Source organism: Ailuropoda melanoleuca, chromosome X, assembly GCF_002007445.2.
Source record: "Ailuropoda melanoleuca isolate Jingjing chromosome X, ASM200744v2, whole genome shotgun sequence".
In the NCBI taxonomy this organism is placed as follows: domain Eukaryota; kingdom Metazoa; phylum Chordata; class Mammalia; order Carnivora; family Ursidae; genus Ailuropoda; species Ailuropoda melanoleuca.
Genome location: NC_048238.1, coordinates 63,121,832 through 63,146,555, shown reverse-complemented (window position 1 = coordinate 63,146,555; position 24,724 = coordinate 63,121,832). Strand labels below are relative to the sequence as shown.

Here is a 24,724-nt window from a genome sequence, read left to right as displayed (position 1 = left end):
ATTATATTAATTTATTCTAGGTCCCTGGTGCAGTTATTAATACAGATCTGTTTCTGTCATACAATACATTGTTTTATTGTGACTCTTCCTATAGAAGGTTAATTTAAGGACAGCTGGAAAAGCTGAAAAAAAATGAATACATCATCTACAGAATGTCACCAAGAACAGAGGAAGCTAGATATATGGCTAGGATCTATAAAATAGAGGCAGTTTCTGGGAGTGAGTTTTCTGAAGGCTGTGTATTGCTTTTTTGGCAGCTTTTTCCAAGTTAAGCATGATGATTATGCCTTTCAAGAATGATGGCAATGCCTAAAGGGCAATCCATCTGTCCACAACCTTTTCATGAGCATGAAATTTGCATCAGAAGCCCCGTTGGACTCAGATACTTGTGACATATAATTTCCTGAATTATCAGCAGTGCTGTGTCCTTACAGGTCATGATAACTTTTCGAATGCCAGAAACTAATCTGTTCCTGGTACCCTCTATCTGGATGTTTGTACCTAGAGTATTAAGTAGCGATCTTTATGAATGGCCAGGATAGATACAGTGGTTGTTGGGGTTGGTAACAATTAGCTGGCTCTAATAATCACACCCTAGGTGGAAGAGGAGTGTTTCTGCAGAATCCTTCAAAGCACTACCTGTACAGGGTGATTGTATCAGGCTTGAACAGTTAAATTTGATAGTTAAACATTTCAGAGGGGAGACTCCTGTCATGAATATCTGAATTACCTTGAACTTGTCTTCAGGAGGACATCTCCCTGCTACATCCAGTCCACCAGCAATTCTTCTCAGCTTTGTATCTCCACTAGGTCTTCAGTCTCTCCACTTCATCTCCATTGCCACTACCCTGCTTCAGGTTCCCATCATCTCTCACTTGGTCTACTGCAAACATAACTGGCCTCCCCTTTTCCACTCTTGCCCCATTGACAATTCTCTGCACAGCAGCCAAGCTCATCTTTTAAAAAATATAAATTTGATCGAGTAATTCCTCTATTGGGTATTTACCCAAAGACTATGAAAACAGTAATTCAAAAAGATATAGCACCCTTATGTTTATTTCAGCATTATTTACACTAGCCAAATTATGGAAGCAGCCCAAATGTCCATCAATAGATGAATGAGTAAGAAGATGTGGTGTGTGTGTATATGTATATGTGTGTGTGTATATATACACACACACATATACACACACACGATTATTAGCCATAAAAAAGAATGAAATTGTGGCCATCTGTGACAACATGGATGGATCTAGAAAGTATAATGCTAAGTGAAATAAGTCAATCAGAGAAAGACAAATTACCATATGGTTTCACTCATATGTGGAATTTAAGAAACAGAAAAAAACAAGACTCATAGAGAGGAAACTGATATTTACCAGAGGGGAGGTAGGTGGGGAGGCACATGAAATAGGTAAAGGGGATTAAGAGTACGTTTAATATGATGAGCACTGAGTAATGTGTAGAATTGGTGAATTGCTGTTTGTACACCTGAAACTAATACAGCATTGTATGGTAGCTATACTGGAATTTAAAATTTTTTAGTTAAAAAATGATATAGTCCAATGCTATAAAATCTTGATAAATGGTGAATCTGGGTGATGGATGTAAGGGAACTATATTGTATTACTGTTATGTACATTTGATATTTTTCGTAATAGAAGGTTTTAAGAATAAAAATAAAATACAAATCTGATTATGTCACTGTTCTGCTCAGGACCTTCTGGTGGCTTCCCATTGTACTTAGAGTAAATTTTAAGGTTTTCACTCTGGCCTTTGAAGCTCTGCATTATCAGGCCCTTGACTATCTCTGGGACCCCATTTCATACTATATTTCTATTACTGTGTTCCAGCCCTACTCGTTTTCTCTCTTCCTCAAATACACTGAACTAGTTTGCACTTCCAAGCTTTCAAATTGCTGTTCCTTCTGCTTAGACTATTCCTCCAGATCTTCACATGGTTGATTTCTTCTGGTCACTCAGGTGTTGGCTCAAATATAAATTCCTCAAAGAAGTTGTCCCTGATTATCCTGTCTAGCATTCAGACCCTCACGTCACCCTTACGTTATCCTGTTTTTTTCAGAACACATACCAGTATCTACTGTTATTATATCTCTTGCTTGTTGTCTCTCATGCACCAAGATAAGTTATATGTCAGCAGGGACAGCATTTGTCTAGTTTATTTTTATATCCTTAGTGCTGTCCAGAGCTGCATCTGGTACATAGTAGGTCTAGTTTCATAAATATTTGGGAATGAAGAAGTAAATCTCAGTTGCTTGTCCTTATCAGCATCAACAGTTCTCTTAGAACTGTCACAGTTCCCTTCTGGGAGGTAGTTGAATTGACCAGCTGCCTAAGTTGCTTAAATTGTTAGAAGAAAATACAGGCCTTGAAATACATATAGGCAGATTTTCAGAGTCAGTTATAGCAATGTAGCCTACAAACCCTACATGGGTGGTATATAGTCTATAATCATTGTCCCTTTGCTGTAGAAAGTGGTACCTAACAAAAGTTACCAATGTATGGAATGTTTATGGTGTGTCAGGTACAGAACAAACATGTCACATGCATTAACTCATTTAATCCATTCAGCAACCCTGTGTGATAGGTATTATTATTATCTCCATTTTATGATCTTGAGAACTGAAGCACAGTCATACAACTAAGTAGGGGAATCAGGATAGGCACCTAGGCAGTCTCAGTCCGTAGACTGTCATATTGATTTCACAGCCATCTTCAGGAGCTGATTTCTGTGCAATTTGTACAGCATGACTGAGATTATACGCTTGACTTTCAGTCACCATTTAGTTTTGGTGATTGCTGCTTGCCAAACAAGTTCCCTTGGGTTCTGTCACCGTGACTAGTATCAAGTAGGGCTTGCCATTTTCGTCATACTGGATCACTGTGAGTGAGGCCATGTTGTAATGGACCATTTGAGGGTTGGTTTTTTTTCTTCTTTTTTTTATGGTCTTACTGAATAGTCTAAAACTTCATAGGTAATGATTCCTAAGAACTTATACCAAGGGAGGAGACCTGCCTTGGGATTGTTATGAGCATAACTGTTTCCTGAGGCTACAGGAGTCCATACCTATTGTTTAGCTCATGTTCTTAAGAAAACATTTCTCATGTTCTTAAGAAAACACTTAGTTCTGGGCCAATAGGAAGTCTGTGCTGAGTTGGATGACAATTGCTTGAGTTGCAGAGGGGTTCTTGAGTAGGGGAGAGGAGATGAAGCTGTCCAATTTCGCATTCCCAGGAGACAGACCAACTACAGCAACAATAATACTTCCCTTCCCCCAGCTTCCTGCTAGGAAAAAAGATACCAGATACCAAGAAAGAAAAAAAAAAGAGGGATGATAGTATAAATAAACAAATTGCTAAGAAATATAAATACGTAACCAGTAAACATGATGTAGTAATATAAATATGCAGTGTAAGTATATAACCCATAAACATGCTATGTACTACATAATATATATTAAACCTGTGTATATTTAAATATATAAAAATTAACACACATACTAGAAGTCTTCCCTACACATGTTTTTGTGGCCAGCAGACACTTGATAAACGTGATAGAAAATTCAGTGTTGTTTCAAACTTAGTACTCTGATAAATGTATGTCTGGATATAGTTAACAAGTAAATACAGCGGTTGAACTTTGTATAAGATAGATGCAATCACTGAAGCTTTATTGTCTCTCATGAAACGTAGATGTGCCTAATTACCATTGAGTGAACTTCTGCTTTACCAGTACAATTTAAGTGGGGCTATCACTAAAGTACAGTGATGACAATCAGTGGTCATTCAGAATTCTCTTGTAATGGACCCTTTTGGTTTTGTTTTTAATGGCATTTGATAAAGTGTTTCAAAGGTATTTTTGTAGTGACTGTTTTTTAATAGTTACTACCTACTATATTTAGTACATTTGTAGTTTGTTTTTTTAGGCAAATCCCATAAAATGTATACTTGCTTGCTTCTAGGCCCCATAGTATCCTAAGGTGAGTGTACAGAGCTATCTTGCTAGGCCTTATGTTAGACCCCAAGATGGGGGGTATGAACTGCACCAAAGCTGGGGCCTGACTGGCATCTCAGTAGTATTCACTGTCTTTGGTAGCTTAATTGTCCATCATTAAAGGTGTGTTAACTCTTGGTGGGTTGCTAGGCTGCCGTTTAATGCACTGGAAGAAAACATTTGTCTTGTGGAACCTTATTACCTGCAAATAATTCATGGCAAAGTGTTTGCCTTTCTCTGTTTGAAGATCTCTAGTTTGCCAAAATACTTTATAAATTACTTCTTAAAATGTGGTTGCAAAGTATTCATAATTTGCTAGGTACTCTAAAGATGAGTATTCCCATGGTTATTACTCTGAGCTTATGTTCTATCCAAAATGAAGTGCACATAATCCATTTGATATGTACAAATAAACACGTACTTTTTATGAGACAAAATGTGTAGAAATTGAGAAATTATGTTATTTTGTGTAATAATCTTTGCAACTTGCCAAGAGTTAGGACAACTCTGAGAGTAACTTTGACCATCTGACTTCATGTTGCTTTCCTTCATAATGCCAAGATAAGATGATACTGACAGTGAGGCAGTTTGTATGATAGTTTTTTTTTTATTTTAATGTTTTTTTATTATATTATGTTAGTCACCATACAGTACATCCCTGGTTTCTGATGTAAAGTTCGATGGTTCATTAGTTGCGTATAACACCCAGTTTGTATGATAGTTAACAGAGAAGCCACTGGAACCATATTGCCTGAGTTTTCATTCAGCCATACCATCTACTAAATGACCTTGAGTAAGTCACTTGACCTCTCTTTGCCTTAGTTTCCAAATCTGTGAAACTCTGCCTGTAGAATGCAATGTGTTAATACATGTAAAGCTTCTGGCATGTAGTAAGTACTCAGTTCTAGCTGTGATGATTATTTGTATTGTTATTATTGGCTGTTTGCCCCAAAGACCTGTGTGTAACCATCTGTTATTTCCTCATTTCTCTTGTAATTCCCTGCTTCTTATGTAAATGTCTGCTATTTGAGTTTTAAATGCAGCTGTCAAATACTGCTTGCTATTGTGCTCCTTACTTATTTCGTCAGTGATGTTTCCTCGGTAACTCATTGCCACCAAATAGCCCTCCCTCAACCAAAATTTGTTTTCATCAGTCTCATTTTGCCCGGCACTTTTTTCCAAACTAACTTAACATGAGTTCTCTCCTTGGTGAGTCACAGATAGAAACTATACCAGGTGAGTTGTCACACGGAAGAAACTAGATTTGCAGCAAATGAGGAGATCATGGGGAATAACTTCCAAAGCCATGACTCCTCGAGCAAGGGTGAATGGGTGCCTTTTATCTTAGGGTTCAGGTGAATATTTAGATAGGGAAGCCTTGTCATCCTCTGTAGAGGCAGGCATAGGTGATACATGCTCCTTAAGGAAACATGCCTATACACACATTGTATGTTACGTAAATGAGGCTTCTGCTCCTCCTTGGGCAGAGATTTTAGTATTATTGTGAGATAAAGGTGGCTGTCAGTCATTCTAGAAGTTAATCCGTGGTCTGTCTGTGCAGGAGCAAGTCAGGGTCAGGGTTTGCACTCAAACTGGTCTGGACTGGTGGAGGTCTTCTCAGGGCAGTGGCTATGGTTTGAGGGGGTAGTTTTGGTTTCTGTTTGCTTGAGTTATGAGATGAGCTGACAAGAGGAGCTTAAGGAAAAATGTGGGTCAAAGGTTGGTGAGTACAAGTAGGTGGGCCGTAAAGGTCAGCTCTTAGAATTTAGCTGGTGACAGAACCACTGGTTTTTTCACTTGGGCATAAGCTATGTGAGAAAAACACAGATGTGAGAGAGAACAAATGCCACCATTGTGAGCAACACATATTTTCCCTAACAGGCATGACTGGAATGGGGGGGGGGAAGCCAATGAGAAGGAGCATGAAAAACACATATACATATGCAGGTGCACACTTTTGCAGTTGTGTAGATTTATGGTAAGTATCAAGTGATTCTTTCCAAGAGCATAAGATACACCCAGTTCTTATTTGAAACTAAGAGAAAATTTATTGGATTCTGACAGTGTCTGATTATTGGCTTAGGAGAAGTGGCCACGGTGGCAGCTCCACCTAGGGATTCCTGAGGCCGTGTTTGTGGAAGATGTAGATTCTTTCATGAAACAGCATGGGAATGAGACTGCAGATATGGTAATAAAGAAGCTGGATGAATGGTACCAGAAGTATGTTTATGGAACTCAACCTTGCTCAAAAGGAGGCTAAAGGGTCAGACTTTAGAAATTCTAAAATACATGCAGAAGAAAAAAGAGTCCACCAGTTCACTGGAGACCAGATTCTTACTGGCAGATAACCTGTATTACAAAGCTTCAGTTCCTCCTAGTGATAAAGTGGTTGGGGGCTAATGTAATGCTTGAATATGGTATTGATGAAGCTCAAGCATTGTTGGAAAAGAATTTATCGACTGCCATGAAGAATCTTGATTCTCTTGAGGAAGACCTTGACTTTCTTTGAGATCAGTTTACTACCACAGAAGTCAGTATGGCCAGGGTTTATAATTGGGATGTAAAAAAGAAGAAACAAAGATGATTCTACCAAGAACAAAGCATAATGCTGGTAATTAAAAATGTGGTTCAGTTTTCCAACCATGTTATTTGAGATACCCCAGAGTTTATCCCTAAAGGTTGACATGACTCTGCTGATTTTTTTAACAGCAAGAATGATAATTAAAACCTAAAAAAAAGATAAACATTTTATAAAAACAAAATTAGTTTCAAATATTTTATGAAAGCAGCGGTATTTTCATTTTTTAAATTTCCAGTAAAGTAAATGCTACTTTCATCATTTTTTTTGGTCTGTCATTAAAAAAAAGTCTTAGTTGAAATGGCTGAGGTATGCTATGGCAGCTGAATTCTGGACACTTTTCTTTATTGGCTGATGTTACTCTCACTTGATGTGGTTAAACCAGTGTGGAGGTAGGAAAAAGTTAGTTTTAAATATTTCCAAACGTGTTTCTTTTAGTACATATGGGGCGTTATGGCTCTCTGTTGTTGTTGTTTGTCTTATATAAATGGATTTTCATGAATTTTTGCTTAGCCAATAACTATTGTAATATTGTGTACTTTTCAAGAAATGGTAATTTGCCTTCCTAAACAGTAAGAGGGATATTGAGACCGCTTTTTAATACCGCCAGAGAAGTGCACAGTGTCTTTGTAATGCCAACAAAAGGGAGATCTTGGCCAACGTGAAATAACAAAATTCTTTAGCCACTCAAAACTCTTGGCTAAGGCAATTTTGTCTCTTTCTTTCTTTCTTTCTTTCTTTCTTTCTTTCTTTCTTTCTTTCTTTCTTTTTCTTTTTCTTTCTTTCTTTCTTTCTTTCTTTCTTTCTTTCTTTCTTTCTTTCTTTCTTTCTTTCTTTCTTTCTCTCTCTCTCTCCCTTCCTTCCTTCCTTCCTTCCTTCCTTCCTTCCTTCCTTTCTTTCGATTTTATTTATTTGTCAGAGAGGGAGAACACAAGCGGGGGGGGCGGGGAGAGGCAGGCAGAGGGAGAAGCAGGTTCCCCACTGAGCAGGGAGCCTGACGTGGAACTGGATCCCAGCACCCTGAGATCGTGACCTGAGCCGAAGGCAGACGCTTAACCGACTGAGCTACCCAGGCATTCCCAGTTTTGTATTTCTTAGTAGTTATCCAGAGCAGCTGAACAAGAATATTAAGATAAATATAAATCTGCAGTGGTTGAAGAGATTTGTGAGTCTTTTTATTCATGATAAACCCTCATAGGAAGAGTAGAAAAATCCTCGTGGGGGCGACGGTGGCTCAGTCGTTAAGCGTCTGCCTTCAGCTCAGGGCATGATCCCGGCATTCTGGGATCGAGCCCCACATCAGGCTCCTCTGCTGGGAGTGTGCTTCTTCCTCTCCCACTCCCCCTGCTGTGTTCCCTCTCTCACTGGCTGTCTCTTTCTGTCAAATAAATAGATAAAAATCTTTAAAAAAAAAGAAAAAAGAAAAATCCTTGTGGAAAGCCATAGGTACAGTGGGTGATACAGATTCTGATAAAAACACAGATGTATTATTCTCTCTCCATGTAGTACATCATATACTCGTACAATGTTTTGTACTTGGATTTCATGATATTAAAACATTGACGTTAAAAAAAATAACATCCACACAAACCAGTCCTAAACATTCTTTACATTCTTGTGTTCCTTCTATGTAGTATATTCTTGTGTTCTTTCTGTGTAGTATGTGTCCACTATTAGTTAAATCGTGTTGAAAAGCAGGGAATTTGTTGATGACTTACTAAAATAAAGTTATAAATGCCTCTATTGCATTTTATATTTAAATACATTTTTCAGAGGCCTCATTTGCCCTAAAACTTAATAGAAATTAATTTTAAAATGAAGGGATACTTAATATAGCAATGTATTTCATAGATAGTGTAATAGATAATGAAAGGAGGTCTTTGTAAAAAAAAATTTAATTTTGGTTAAGTGGATTTCTCATGCTTTTGATAATACCATAATAGTCTATGGCATAATATTTTATGATTTTTTAACTGTATACAACTTCTGATTCTGAACTTGATCCCCTCACTTTTCTTGAAATATGGGAAGTTATTTAAAAATCGTTTTTTCCCAAGGTGGGGATTGATAGGTGCGTGTGTGTGTGTGCGCGCACGCGTGTATAAAAACATGTACCAGTATGACTGAAATGAAAAACTCCGTAGGCCAGTTAGTTGGTTACAGTTCATCTGTAGCTGCTTACAAGGAAGTTAGAAACACTGATGCTGCTACTCATGTAACAAAGATATCCCCAGGCATATGAGAATGCTGATTGTGTGATTCACATTTTTAATTTGTCCATTTTGGGGCCTTAACCTAATTTATCCTATATTTTTAGTGGGCCAGTAATATTTTATGTGAATGTGGCCTCTTTCAGTTTCAATAGGAAATTGATGGTGAAGATTGGGCTGATTATCTCAATCACATCAAATCACTATATTGATATTTCCCTGCCAACAGGGGTTAGAATACCACCTGGGAAATGTATTTAAACAGTCTAATAGAGAGGTGATTTTTTTCCAACCCTGTGTAGGATCTGTCCAGTACAGTGTCTCAAATAGTACCAGGTATCCAGAACAATTAATAAATATCATTCTGTAACTTGGTATGTGACTGTTGAACAAGATTAGCAAGAAGGGAGACTCTCTTGTAGCAGGTGTCCTGGGTAAAATTTGCAGTCTAAGGGTTTTTAAGCACATGAAGTTTTGCTTGCTTGCTCTAATGTGCCATTTCTTATATTCCAAATTTCTCAATGGAAAAAAACCCCTGATTTCTATGTTGTCCTGTACCAGAATGAATTATTACCTAACCTCACCTATCCTAACTAGCTTGGTCATGTTCAGTAAAATGAATTAAATTTAGAAAGATAATAGGAGTATTATGCCATACTTAGTGAATGTCACTATCTCTACCAGTCATTTATGTTTTTCATTATAATCTGGTTATGAAATATTTCAAGAACACTCCAGAAAGTACACAGAATAATATAAAGGTCATCCATGTAGCCATTCAGTTTTGTCAAATCTTAACATTTTGCCATATTTGCTCTAAGTATATTTTTTAAGAAACGGAACCATTGAAACTTCAGTGTAACTTTTACTCCCTTTCTTCCCAGAGATAACTACTATCCTGAATTTGGTGTTTACAATTCCCTTAAATGTTTCTACACTTTTACTACATATATATGTATCCATACATTATATATAGTAGTATTTTGCAAATGAAGTTTTTAAACATTTTATAAATGATATCATTCTGAATATATTCTTCCCCAATTTGTTGTTATCACTCAATTTTTATGTTTTTGCCATTTATCCATGTTGATAGATGGGGATGTAGTTCATTAATTTAAATTGCTTACAGTATTCCATTATACAATGTGAGAGGTTAAGCCAACTGTGCAGTTAGAGGATGCAGTCCCCATAAGACTGTCCATACTTATGGGCAGCTACCCCACCCCATTTGTTGTGTCTGTTAATCCTCACTCAGGGTAAGGTATTTTTCTTCATGTGTTGTATAATTTTAGATTATAAACATATCATAAGGGGATTCTGTCTGTGGCACTTTCATGTGGCCTCGTATCGCTCCAGAAAGTTTTAGCAATTGCTTCCACCAAGTCTCCAGAGGTACTACCAACCCAGAGCCACTTTTCTTTCATGATGTTTTATTGGTTAAGGGTTTCTTGGATCACGTAGTATAATTTCAAACCCCCTACCTGTGTAAGGACAGACCTCTGGTTATAATAGAGGTATAATCTTCCTCCACCCAGGGCTTTGGATAAAACAGTTTTTCTCCCTCATGTGGTTAAGTGGGTTCCCCCCCATTACCTTTTCACTGAAGTGTAGTCCTTTAAGGATATAAGACAATATCTCATTTTCTACTCCCTGCCTTGTTTGGATCCTAAGGCCTCTCCTGTCCCTACATAAGCATTTAAACCCAAGCCCTTAGGTTCATGAAATAGGCAAACTCCTTAGAACTTCTGCAGCATTAACTCATGTGCTTACTGCTCTAGTTTTCAGTTCCTAGTGTAGTTTTTGTTTACTTTTATGGTAAGCAAAATCTCCAGGGGTCTCCCAGTCTTCCCTGCTTATTCCCTCCCTAAGACTTCTCTGTGGTCACTTATTTATTTATTTTACAGAGACTGAGAGAGGGAGCTTGCATGAGTGGCGGGAGGAGCACAGGGAGAGGAGAAAGAATCTCAAGCAGATTCCCTCCTGAGCACAGAGCCTGACTCAGGGTTCAGTCCACTGACCATGAGATTATGACCTGACCTAAAGTCAAGAGTCAGATGCTCAACCGACTAAGCCACTCAGGTGCCCCTCTGTGGTCATTTCTGTTGGGGATCTCAGACATTACCTCTTGAGGGTATTTGTAGCCTGTGGTGGTTTGGGGGAATAGCTGAGCTTCGCCTGGGGATACTTTTGGCTTGATCATAATTGTAGGCTTGAACATTGTATTATTAGTACTGATACCTCTAGTTGCATCAAAATATTAGTAATATTACTTCTGAAGGATTCTTAATACCATGACAGAGAAAATAATAAGTTATCAAAATTCTTTTTTCTGTGAGATCACTTATTAAATGGAAGATATTTCAAAGAAAATAATGCTTCCTTAATTTTCACCTGAAGAATCCTAATTCACACTTCCCTATTCTCTTCCTAGGATGTGTGCAGTGTTTGGTGGAATCTATTGTCTTCGCCATTCAGTACAGTGCCTTGTTGTGGACAAAGAATCCAGAAAGTAAGGATGATATAAGTTACATTCCTATAGTTACACCCCAAGCACAGGTGAAAAATGCTAAAGTCAATTTAAAAAAATGATTCTTCAAAGATCCTCCTTGGTATTAATATCATATCAACCTTGATTAAAAGTAATTTGTATTTAGATCCTCCAGAACAAAGAGAGTGAGTTCAGAATATAGAAACTAAATTAATTTCCCTGCAATGTAACTATAGCTCCTGATCATCGAAGCTTGGAAGACAAATCATTTCAGCTGCCGCGGGTGGGTGGTGAGTGATGTTAGTTTTCCTTGTGGCCTTACCTCCTCTAATTGATTTTTATCAGATGACAACAAAGCCCTCTGTTATTGCATTTTTAAAAATGGAGCTCACCTAAAGACTCATCAGATTAATCTCTGCTGATAATGCATGTCATTCCCAAGAGAAAATACTTTAGTGATTTTTTAGGTAGATTGTTGTCATAAACTATGCTACCTTGTTATCTGCAGATAAACTCTTATACAATCATATTAGGCCTGCAGACTGGTTTAGGATTGAAATAAAAATGTACCTGCTTTTAAAAAATTCCAAATACTATCTATGTCTATGTTTTTATATTTTAGTTACATTTTTCTAGGATTTATTATTTAGTTACTAAGATATGCCCTTGTCTGAATTATACTAGTATTCTTTGATTTCTGTGTTTAAATTAAAACTGGGTTAAGTTTTAGGAGCTGTTTAAATGCTGAGTATTTTTCTTTCCAGTTACGTGTTGTTAAGCATCTACTAACCTATATCTCTAGTATGACTATTTTTGGGGATATATAAAGAAGTAGTCATTGTTCAGGCCATAAAGTACTTTAATGTCATGAACTGGAAGCTTAGAAATATAAAGTTTAAGCTGTTTCATTTTTACAGTAATTTTATATAGTCTGAGCAGCGTAATTTCTTATAGACTATAACACCAAGAGCTGGTATTTTGAGATATGGTGGAGAAAAATTCAAGTCTAGAACATGCAATATTTAGGCAGTGAATTTAACTTAGAAAGTAATTCTCTAGTATGAGATAATATAGGCACACAGTTTAAAGGCTTGTAAAGTACTTTTAGCACCTTAATGCAAAGGTACCACAGAAATGAAGAATGATAATGTATAGTGAAAAATCTATCTTTGAAGGCCCAGGATATTCATATACTGGATCATGAATAACTCTGTGGAGTTGCTGTTTTTAAGGAACTGATGTTTTTAAGCCTCTTAGAGTCATTTTTCCTTATACATTCATTTTGAAGCATGAGTGTGTTCCCATGATGGAAAGCCAGATAGTGAATTGTTTATTTGGTGTTTATTTACTTACATCCTTTTACCCTTTTTGGCCCTAGTTCCATTTCTACTCGTTACTCTTAGTGACATGAAGAATTTACATGGCTCATGTTTTTTATTTTTTTTTTGATGGATACATTAGTATAGTAATAGCATTTGTTCAACTAAAGCTTACATCTACCTTAAATTTGATGTAGTTTTTATTATAAACTCTGAAGAGAGGAACTCTTCTTTATGATCTGCTACAGGTTGCAGTTGCAACAGATAGCTGGGGGCTACGGATCTAAAGACCAAACATTAGTAGTTTTCAAATTTTAATGTGCTTAAGAATCACCAGGTAAACTTGTTCTGTTTCTGTTTTTTTTTTTTTTTTTTTTAAAGGAGATATCTGTGCCTCACCCTCAGAAAGTGAAATTGGATAATGTGGTTAGAATGGAGTCAGGGAACTTGCAGTTTTGAGGAACACCTCAAATGAATCTAATGTAGGTACTCCATAGATGACTCTAAGAAACACTGATCTGTAATGTAAAGTTCAGGATTTAGCCAGTGTTCTAAGATAGACTGGGAGCTTTAGATCTTAATTCATTCTAGGCCCTTATGAAGATGATCCTTCCAGATCTATTGGAGTCAAATATGAATTTTACTTAATTTTTTTGTTATTTCATTAAGCTATAAATGGTTTTTGTTTTTAATTTTTCCCGAGGTTTTATCTAAATTCCGTCTAGTTAACATAAAGTGCAATATTAGTTTCAGGTGTAGAATTTAGTGATTCATCACATACAGTACCCAGTGCTCATCCCAAGTGCCCTCCTTAATAGCCATAACCTGTTTAACCCATCCCACTTCCCCTCTAATAACCATCAGTTTGTTCTCTATAGCTAAGAATCTGTTTCTTGGTTTGCCTCTCTTTTATTCCCACCAATGTTCATTTGTCTTTGTTTCTTAAATTCCACATATGAATGAAATCATATGGTGTTTGTCTTTGACTGACTTATTTCACTTAGCATAATAGTCCCTAGTGCCATCCATGTCATTGTCAATGGCAAGATTTCATTCTTTTTGATGGCTGAGTAATATTCCATTGCAGATATGTAACACATCCTCTTTATTCAAGCAGTCGATGGACACTTGGTCTCTTTCCATAAATTGGCTATTGTTGATAATGCTGCTGTAAACATCAGGGTGCATGTATCCCTTTGAACCAGTATTTTTTTTTCCTTTGGGTAAATACATAATAGTGCAATTCCTGGGTCTTAGGATAGTTCTATTTTTAACTTTGTGAGGAACCTCCATACTGTTTTGCAGAGTGGCTGCACCAGTTTGCATTTCCACCACAGTGTAACAGGATTCCCCTTTCTCCACATCTTCACCAACAGCTCTTGTTTCCTGTGTTGTTAATTTTAGTCATTCTGACAGGTGTGAGGTAATATCTTATTGTAGTTTTGATTTGTGTTTCCCTGATGAGTGATGTTGGGCATCTTTCTATGTCTCTTGGCCATCTGTGTGTCTTCTTTGAAAAAATGTCTGTTCGTGTCTTCCCATTTTTAAACAGGATTATTTGTTTCTTGGGTATTGAGTTTGATAAGTTCTTTAAATATTTTGAATACTAATCCTTCCTCAGATATGTCGTTGCAGATATCTTCTCCCACCCCGAAGGTTGCCTTTTAGTTTTGTTGATTGTCTCCTTCACTGTGCAGAATCTTTTTATCTTGAGGAAGTCTCAGTAGTTTATTTTTGCTTTTGTTTCCCTTGCCTCAGGAGACATATCTAGTAAGAAGTTGCTATAGCCAATGTCAAGGAGGTTACTGCCTCTGTTCTCTAGGATTTTAATGGTTTCCTGTCTCATAGGTCTTTAATCCATTTTGAATTTATTTTTCTGTAGGTTGTAAGAAAGTGGTCCAGTTTCATTCTTTTGCACACTGCTATCCAGTTTCCCCAGTACCATTTGTTAAAGATACTTTTTTCCATTGGATGTTCTTTCCTGCTTTGTTGACCATATAGTTGTGGGTTCATTTCTGGGTTTTCTATTATGTTCTATTGATTTTTCTGTTTTTATGCCATTTCCATGCTGTCTTCATCACTACGGCTTTGTAATAAAACTTGAAGACTACATTTGTGATGCTCAGCTTTTCTTTTCTTTTTCAAGATTGCTTTGGCTATTGGGGGTCTTTTGTGATTCCATACAAATTTGAGGATTCTTTGTTGTAACTTAGTGAAAAATAACTGTTGGTATTTTGATAGGGATTGCATTAAATGTGTAGATTGCTTTGGATAATATAGATATTTTAACAATATTTGTTCTTCTAATCCACGAGCGTGAAATGTTTTTCCATTTCTTTGTGTCATCTTCAGTTACTTTCATAAATGTTGCATAGTTTTCAGAGTAAAGATCTTTTACCTCTTTGGTTGTGTTTATTCCTAGATACCTAATGGTTTTTGGTATACTGTAAATGGGATTGATTCCGTGATTTCTCTTTCTGCTGCTTCGTTATTGGTGTATAGAAATGCAACAGATTTCTGTACGTTGAATATCCTGTGACTTTACTGAATTTGTGTATCATTTCTAGCAATTTTTCAGTGGAGTCTTTTGGGTTTTCTGTGTATAGTATCATGTCATGTGCAAATAGTGAAAATTTGGCTTCCTCCTTGCCTATTTGGATGGCTTTTATTTGTTTGTGCTGTCTGCTGAGACTAGGCCTTCCAGTACTATGTTGAATAACAGTGGTGAGAGTGGACATCCTTGTCTTGTCTCTGACCATGGAGGAAAAGCTCTGTTTTTCCCCATTGAGGAAGATACTAGCTGTGGGTTTTTTGTATATGGCCTTTGTTATGTTGAAGTATGTTCTCTCTATCCTTACTTTGTTAAGGGTTTTTATCATGTTGTACTTTGTCAGATACTTTTTTCTGCATCTATTGAAAGGATTCTTAGCCTTTTTTTTTATTGTGTTGTATCATGTTGATTGATTAGCAAATATTGAACCACCCTTGCAGCACAGGAATAAATCCCACTTGATCGTAATGAATGATTCTTTTAATGTACTGTTGGATTTAATTTGCTAGTATTTTTTAGAGAATTTTTTTTTTATCTGTGTTCATCAGGGATATTGGCCTCTAGTTTTCTTTATTAGTGGAGTCTTAGTCTGCTGTTGGAATCAGTGTAATGCTGGCCTCATAGGATGAATTGGAAGTTCTCCTTCCATTTCTAGTTCTTGGAATGGTTTGAGAAGAATAGGTATTAACTCTTTTTAAAGTGTTTGGTGGAATTCCAATGGGAAGCCATCTGGCCCTGGACTTCAGTTTATTGGGAGGTTTTTGATTACTGACTCAATTTCTTTGCTGGCTTTTAGACTGTTCAAGTTTTCTATTTTTCTCTTTTCAGTTTGGTAGTTTATATGTTTCTAGAAATTTATCTCTTTCTTCCAGGTTGTCCAATTTGTGGCATATAGTTTTTCATACTATTCTCTTATGGTGTCAGTTGCTATTTTTCCTCTCTCATTTTTGATTTTATTTATTAGGGTGCTTTCTCTTTTCTCTTTGATAAGTCTGAGTGGGGTTTATCAATTTTTAAAATTTTTTCAAAGAACCAGCTCCTGGTTTCATTTATCTGTTCTCTTGTTTTTTTAGTTTCTGTATCATTTATTTCTGCTCTAATCTTTAGTATTTCTCTTCTTCTGATGACTTGAGGCTTCATTTGTTCTTTTTCTAGCTCCATTAAGTGTAAGGTTAGGTTATTTGAAGTTTTTTGCTTCTTGATGTAGGTCTGTATTGCTCTGTATTTCCCTCTTGTGACTGCTTCTGCTGCATCCCGAAGGTTTGGACCATTATGTTTTCATTTTCATTTGTTTCCATGTATTTTTTTAAATTTCTTCTTTGATTTCCTGTTTGACCCATTCATTCTTTAGTACCCTGTTGTTTAGCCTCCATGTATATGTGGTCTTTCCAATTTTTTTCTTATGGTTGACTTCAGTTTTCATAGTGGTGTTATCAGAATTATGCATGGTATGTTAACTGGAATGTGTTCTGGAGACTGTCCCATGTGTACTTGAAAAGAATGTGTATTCTTCCGCTTTAGGATTAAATGTTCTGAATATATCTGTTATGTCCATCTGATCCAGTGTGTCATTCAAAGCCATTGTTCCCTTCTTGATTTTCTGCTTAGATAATCTGTCCATTGCTGCAAGTGGGGTGTTAAAGTCCCCTACTATCATTGTATTATTACCAGTGAGTTCCTTTATGTTTGTTATTAGTTGTTTCATATATTTGGGTGCTCCCAAGTTGGGGGCGTAAATATCTACAGTTGTTAGATCTTCTTGTTGGATGGTGCCCTGTATTTTGATATAGTGCCCTTTATTATGATATAGTGCCCTTTTTCATCTCTTATAAAGTCTTTGGATTAAGGTCTCATTTGTCTGATACAAGTATTGCTGCTCTGGCTTTCTTTTTCCATGTGCATGAGAAATGTTTCTCCATCCCCTCACTGTCAATTTGCAGGTGTCTTTAGGTATAAAACGAGTCTCTTGTAGGCAGCATATAGATGTGTCTTAGTTGTTAATCCATTCTTACACCCTATATCTTTTGATTGGAGCATTTAGTCCATTTACATTCAGAGTAATTATTGGTAGATATGAATTTAGTGCCATTTTATTGCTTGTTTTGTCATTGTTTCCGGAGGTTTTTTTCTCTCCTTTTTAGTCTTTGTCATTTTTTTTTTTAAAGATTTTATTTATTTATTTGACAGAGATAGAGACAGCCAGCGAGAGAGGGAACACAAGCAGGGGGAATGGGAGAGGAAGCAGCAGGCTCATAGCAGAGGAGCCTGATGTGGGGCTCGATCCCACAACGCTGGGATCACACCCTGAGCCGAAGGCAGATGCTTAACCGCTGTGCCACCCAGGTGCCCCTAGTCCTTGTCATTTTTGGTCTTTCCTTCCCACTCAAAAGAGTTCCCTTTAATATTTTTGCAGGGCTTGTTTAGTGGTCATGAATTTCGTTATTTTTTGTTTGAGAAATTCTTTATCTCTACTTCTATTCTCAATGATAGCCTTGCCAGATGGAGTATTCTTGGCTGCAGATTTTTCCCATTCCACACTTTTAATTTATCATGTCCCTCCCTTCTGGCTTGTCAGTTTCTGTGGAGAGATACAGCTAGCCTTGTGGGTCTTCCTTTGTTTGTTAGGGACTTCTTTCATCTTGCTGCTTTTAGGATTTTTTCTATATCATTATATTTTGCAAATTTTACTCTAACATATCTTGGTGTTGGCCTGATTTTGTTGATTTTGGTGGGAGTTCTCTCTGTCTCCTGGATCTCAATGTCTGTTTCCTTCCTCAGATTACGCAAGTTTTCAGATATTATTTCCTTCTGTCCCCTTTGCTCACTCTTCTCTTCTGGGACTCCTGTGCTACAAATGTATTATGTTTAATGGAGCCACTGAGTTCCCTTAGTCTATTCTCATGATCCATAATTCTTTTTTCTTTCTTTTGTTCTGTTTATTTTCCATTATTCTGTCTTCCGTTATCACTTTCTCATTCCTGTGCTTCTTCCATCCTTGTGGTCATTACATCCTGTTTACAATCTCAGTTATTTGCATTTTTCATTCTAAGCAGTTGTCTTTTATCTCTGTGGTAAGGGCCTCCCTGAAGTCTCCTTTTTTTTCTCAAGTCCAGTCAGTATCCTTATGATTGTTGCTTTAAATTCTCCATGCAGGCCTATTACTTTATGTGTTTCAAATAGATCTCTGGCTGTGACCTCTTCTTGTTGTTTCATTTGGGATGAATTCCTCCATCTTGGCATTTTTGTCTAAGTCTCTGTCTTCTTCTTTGTGTTAGAAAAGCCCATTTTGTGTCCCACTCCTGAAGAGTAATGGCTTTATGAAGAAGAGGTCATTTAGTGTCCAGGACCTGGCGCTTCAGGGAGTATCTCTGGTGTGTGCTGGGTTTCACTCTGCTGCTGTGTTTCGGCTGCTCTGTCCTTCAGGCCAGTCATGTGCAGAGGCTCTCCTTGCCTGCAGTGGGGATTGTTTGGTCCTTGGGCAGAGTATGGCGAGTTTTAACTAGGTGTGCTCTGGTCTGCTTGTTAAATGAAACCTGATGCTACTTCTACTAGAACTGAAGCCTTGTAGAACTCTCTGTGAAGTATGGTGTTTGCAAGGTTTTCTGCTGGTCTTCTGGGGGAAGGGGCCTACTGTGTTGGGACTTAGGGACACTTGCCTGAGAAAGTGGTAGCAGCAGAGTGCAAGGGGGTGGGACTTGGTATAAACGGGTTAGTCAGATGGTGTTGGCACTGTGCTGTTTATTGAAGCTTGTTTATGCTGAGAGGCTGGGGAAGGAAATGGTCCCAGCCAGCTCCTTTATCCCCAGAGAGGGATCTCAGTGCTTATTGCTCTCAGGGAACCACTTCAGAAGAGCAAATAATCTCCCCTCATGTGTCCCAAGGATTTTTCAGATCACTGTTTTCACACTGTCTCTGGGTTGCTTGCTTGCCTGGAGCAATGCAGTGCACTTTGGGCCCAAACCCAGCCAAGCATGTAGACCTTTATTTTATTTTATTTTGTTTATTTTACTTTTATTTATTTATTTATTTTTAAAATCAGTTAATTAACGTATGGTGTATTAGTTTCAGAGGTAGAGTTTAGTGATTCATCAGTTGCATTTACATCCAGTTTTCATTACGTCAAGTGCCCTCCTTAATGCTTATCACCCAGTTACCCCATCCCCCCAGCCCACCTCACCTCCAGCAACCCTCAGTTTGTTTCCTGGAGTTAAGAGTCTTTTATGGTTTGGTTTTTCTCCCTGTCTGATTTCATCTTGTTTTATTTTTTCTTCCCATGTTCATCTGTTTTATTTCTTAAGTTCCACATATGAGTGAAATCATAGGATTATTTGTCTTTCTCTGACTTGTTTCACTTAGCATAATACCCTCTAGTTCTATCGACATCGTTGCAAATGGCAAGATTTCATTCTTTTTGATGGCTGAGTCATATTCCACTGTATATACCACCTGTTCTTTTTCTATTCATCTGTCGATGGACATCTGGGTTCTTTTCATATTTTGGCTCTTGTGGACATTAAGCATGAAGGCTTTTAAAACTCCAAACTTCAGGGAAATGCTGTGGCAGGAGCCTGTTCTGGTCTTCTGGAGGAGGATGTCACAGTTTTGGGGGCCCTGCAGGTTTGAGAAGGGCAGTTGCACAGAGTGCAGAGGAATGGGATTTGGAGCAAGTAGGCTAAACAGCCATTTGGGGGTAAGAAGCCCTCACGAGGTGTCTCTGCCTATGCTGGGTGGGGGAGGGAAATGGTGACTGCCAGCTCTTCAAACACCCTCCCACACGCCAGGAGAGGAGGAGAGGTGTCCCTGTGAATGCCATCTCTCACACAGGTGGTCCAAGAAGAGAGAATAATCTCTCCCCTTGGGCCTTAGGTGATCCTCAGATGAGCTGTCTGCACTCAGGTTGTTTACCTGTCATCTCTCCAGGAGTGGGGCAGTGCCATCAGGGCTCTATCACAGCCAATCCAGTAGTCCTCTAAAACTGCTGTCTTTGAGCCCAGCTGGTTGCAAAAACTCACAAAAATCAGCCCTTCTCATTTTTCCATCCAGTGGCTTTGGGGAATTGTGCTCCTTGTGAGTTTCCCTGTGTGCTCCTTTCTTTCTCTCACCTTTCTGTGCAACCAGGGCTCCCTCCCCTCCACAGCACCCGTGATCCGTTTCTTTCCCCAAACCACGTCTCTGCACTTCCTACCTTCCTGGATGTGGCCTCTTCTCTCCTTGTAGTTGTGGAGTTTGTTCTGTCAGTCCTCAAGTCAATTTCTTGCGCATTCAAAATGATTTGATAGTTATCTAGTTATGTTCGAAGGGGGAGGGAGACTAGATTCCTTCTGCTGAGTAGCAATCAGGCTCTTCTCCTGAATTTTAAATAGCAGACATACTGCTACTTACTTAACATTTTCTTTTATGTCTTCATGGAAAGACCTCAAACATAACAATTATTGCCCAATAACTCCTAAGGCATGCAGGGTCAGGTAGCCCTTGAATGAGAGAAGACCTGGAACTCCATCACTGCCGTGAATGACAGTGAGCAAGTCACTTTTCTCTGCACCAGTTCCTGTATCTGTAAGATGAGTTAGATGGACTGTCCAGTAATCATTGAGTTTCCTCCCATATATAACGTGCTTTGACTATATTAATAAAAGTACTTAGGTTTTGCTTAACGTTTATAAATAAATTATCCTAACGTGATTTGTAAGCTTAAATGTAGACCACTCTTAAATACTAGGTAATCTTCAGTCCCAGTAAGACATCAAAAAAAACTTCTGTCGATATAAATGAAATAGCAAAATGTCTACTTAGACTATCATATTATTATTTTATTAGACCTCCAGTTTTCCAATGAATATTTTTTTTTATTGTCCATCTTGGTTGTTTAAGATAACAGCCATTTAGGATTCTGCTTGTGATTCTCTTACTTGAACATTTATTCCAAGCCATAATTATTTACTTCCTTAAGAGTAGAACAATTTTTTTTTTAAAGATTTTTTTTTTTAATTTCTTTATTCGACAGAGATAGAGACAGCCAGCGAGAGAGGGAACACAAGCAGGGGGAGTGGGAGAGGAAGAAGCAGGCTCATAGAGGAAGAGCCTGATGTGGGGCTCGATCCCATAACACCGGGATCACGCCCTGAGCCGAAGGCAGATGCTTAACCGCTGTGCCACCCAGGTGCCCCAAGAGTAGAACAATTTTTAAATTTGACCTGCATTCATAGTATTCATATCTCCAGTTTCTCACGATAGTGTATTGCTTAAGTGATCTTTAAAAGTTTTATTTAAGAGACCACCAATACTTAAAAAATTGTAAATTCATACCTTCACTAATAATTACCAAATTTATAATTTTTTGTCTTTTTAATAAAAATCCCATTCTGTCAGGTCAAATAGTCTCTATAAATATCTAAAGCTAGCATTGATTAAAGTTGACTGGGGCTAATTTATCTTTCCCAAACACTACTTTCATGTTCAAAGTCAAATACTTAAAGAGAGCTACCAGTAATAGTGCAGGATTACAGGGTTCTTGTCTCACAGAGTTGAAGAATGAATCTCTAGGACGCAAACGGGTGAAATTTTATTAAGTGAAAGTTTATTAAGTGAAGGTGAGAGCAGGGGCGCCTGGGTGGCTCAGCCAGGAGTTCATTACTACTATAAAGTAGATTTGGCCATTTAGCAGTATAGTATTTGATACTGGGTAGGGTCTTGGGATCAAGCCCCACATCGGGCTCCCTGCTCAGCCGGGAGCCTGCTTCTCCCTCTGCCACTCCCCCTGCTTGTGATCTCTCCTCTCATTCTGTGTCAAATAAATAAATAAAATCTTAAAAAAAAAGTGAAGGTGAGAGCGGAAAGGAAAGAAAACTCTCTAGAGTGAGAGGGGACCTGAATGGGTTGCCGCTGAGGGCTTTTAGCGGCAGTCTTTTATTGAGAACTGGCTGGGAAGCTTGTTTCTTTGAGATTCTTACGCCATCTTGGTTTGTTACCTTATCTCTTGTTCAGCTCAGTCACAGCGTCTCCACCTGCCAGGAATAGTTTCAGAGTCTAGTCAGGAGAGTCAGGGGCCTCCTTTCTCTACTGCCTATACCTTAGCCCCTTCCCTATTTATGAGACAAGACCTGTGGGCAGAAAGAGCTATACTGAGATTGTGAGGAATGACTGTAAAAATTTTTTATTAGTGGGGATTAGGGATAGCACAAGTCTCCAAGGAATCTGGAAGTAAGGCTATCAGGACCTTGAGGGGCCAGCTGCTGCCAAGATAAAGTTACTTTTAAACATTAAGGCACTAAGGCAGCCACCAGTTCATTGAGGAAGGTCACGCTCTGCATGCTTCAGGTACCTATCAGTGGGCTGCAAGCTGTAAGGAGATTTTAAATTAAGCTACATTTCTTTTGCCTTAGTTTCCCATATCAATAGGAGTTATTTTGTCAGGACTTGAATATAAAGTGAGGGATAATTTTTTGAGGGAAAAATCTTGAACTTATATTTAGACATATCCAGCACACATTTCTTTTTAAGGAGTCCAGGTTGACTTAAACACATGTTTATTCTAAGTGTAATTAGAATATTAATAAAGAAATCAGCAAAGATTTGCATTTGTCTCCTTATGGTCTTAGATTGCTTCTCTTTTCCTGTTTTTCTGTGTGGAACACTCGGCATTCCCTTGGGTGTAGCTAAGAACTACTCATGCTTGAGTTCTGAGGTCTAAGTTTATTTCCTGATTCCACAGACTAGATCAGAACCCTTCCCTGGCCCCCTAAGCCAGGTCTTCTTGTATGATTGTAAGTTCTATGTAAGAAAAGGCCCGATCTCATGACTGTATGTCTGGAAGCATAGCAGGTTTGTATCACCCATTATACTCAGTAGCTATGTGTTAAATGAATAAATGAATCTTAAAAAACTGATCTTTTGGTGCTTTCTTTTCACCATCCATTGAGTAAAGCTGTAGAAGCATAAATGATCATAGCATTGAACACATCAAAGTATTGTACAAACTTTGAAAGAAGAAATATAGACTATTAACCATACTTATTTTCAGATAGGTCTTATTTTTCATTTTTGTTTGGTTTGCTTTTCCTGAGAGCCACATTGACTGTGCTCTCTTTGCTATATTATCCATTGGCTCTGCTTTTCAGTTTTCAGAGGACGTAGATATCAGCAATTCTTTTATGTACCCTGTCACTAAATTCTAATTCTGAACCACTCTTTTGACTGTTTCTAGAAACACTAAGTGCTCTTGTTGAGCAGCTTTCCTTTTCTTTGCAGCTGTGCTGACTAGGTAAAACTCCTATAAAGTAGATTTGGCCATTTAGCAGTATAGTATTTGATACTGGGTAGGGTATGGATGACCTTGGACTAGATGTGTCTGTAACCAGTAGTCTGAATCGAATCACTTCAGCTACTGTTCTTTTTTACTTCACTGTCTCACTTACTAGAATTCCTGCTGTGACTATTTCTTGGAGATGTCTTTTTTCTGATGTCAGGAGTAACTATACCTTTTCCAGATACTTGGAAGTTAGTGATGAATAGTATGTTAGAGCATGTGGGGTGACTGATCCTACCATTAGTCATTGTAGGAAAATTGCTGAATTTCTGATTTTAGCATGTCTCATTTGCAAAATTGTAGTGATAATATTCTATACATTTAACCTCCATGATCCATGCTAGTTGCTATGGGAATAACGAGATGAATAAAACATACCTTGCCTTCATGTACAAAGAGAGCAATAAACAGTGCAGTCTGTAAGGTCAGATAGACCTAGGTCTATTTCCTGGCTTCCCCACTTACTAACTGAATGGGCTTTAGAAGTTGTTTAACCTCCATGTGCTCTAGTTTCTGTATAAAATGGGGCATGGCAGTAACTACCTTATTTGGTGATTATGATTATTAACAGATAAAGCAGGTAGAACCATTTGTAACAGAGCTCAATACATGTTAGCTAGTTGGAGTTGTTAATGTAATGAGATACTTTGGAATCCCATGGAGGAGATATATCCTGAAGATCCTTCTGTGCCCAAGCTAAGGACTTTGGACTGTGATCAATGGTGGTTTTAAGTGGGTATATAACAAGATTAGATTTGCTACTTTAACTTATTAATTCTGACAGTGATTTGGAAGAAACACTTTGATGATAAGAGATTCTTTTTTCTCCTAAATCAGAGATTCTGAATCTTTGGTTTTGTCTACACACTGTTCACATGCACCAAATATTTCCATTGTCTATCCATCCATTCAGCCATCCATGTAACAAGTATTAGTTACTTTCTGTGTCCCATGCACTAGAAGTATAGCTGAGAACAAGACAATTGTGGTGTTTGTTTGCATGGAGCTTAGAGTCTACTTGGGGACATTTAAGAAAAAATAATAAGTACACATTGAGATCTTTTTGCTATGCAGATCTAGCTTTGTCCCTCCCTGTGTAAAAAGCTTCTGTGGCTTTATATCACTTCCGAATGAAGTGTAAGACCCTTTTACATGACATGTGAGGCTCTGGGATCTGGTCTCTGCCTGCCTTTCTAAGCTCATCTCTCTTCCCTCCCTGCTTCCATTTTATTGTCATTTAACATTGAACTGTATGT

General features: G+C 37.9%; 1 protein-coding gene and 1 pseudogene across 4 annotated transcripts in view; both read left to right on the top strand.

Moving 5' to 3' along the window:
* CHM (CHM Rab escort protein) overlaps positions 1 to 24,724 on the top strand; it is a 191,574-nt gene that overhangs the window by 107,261 nt on the left and 59,589 nt on the right. For 3 of the 4 annotated variants that reach the window (XM_034649139.1, XM_034649137.1, XM_034649136.1), the window contains one exon: positions 11,237 to 11,314. The exons of the other annotated variant lie outside the window; for it this stretch is intronic. In XM_034649139.1, the coding sequence (XP_034505030.1) occupies positions 11,237 to 11,314 (78 nt within the window). The remainder of the gene's footprint in view (positions 1 to 11,236; positions 11,315 to 24,724) is intronic. 4 annotated transcript variants of the gene reach the window in all.
* LOC117797401 lies at positions 4,901 to 6,671 on the top strand (annotated as a pseudogene).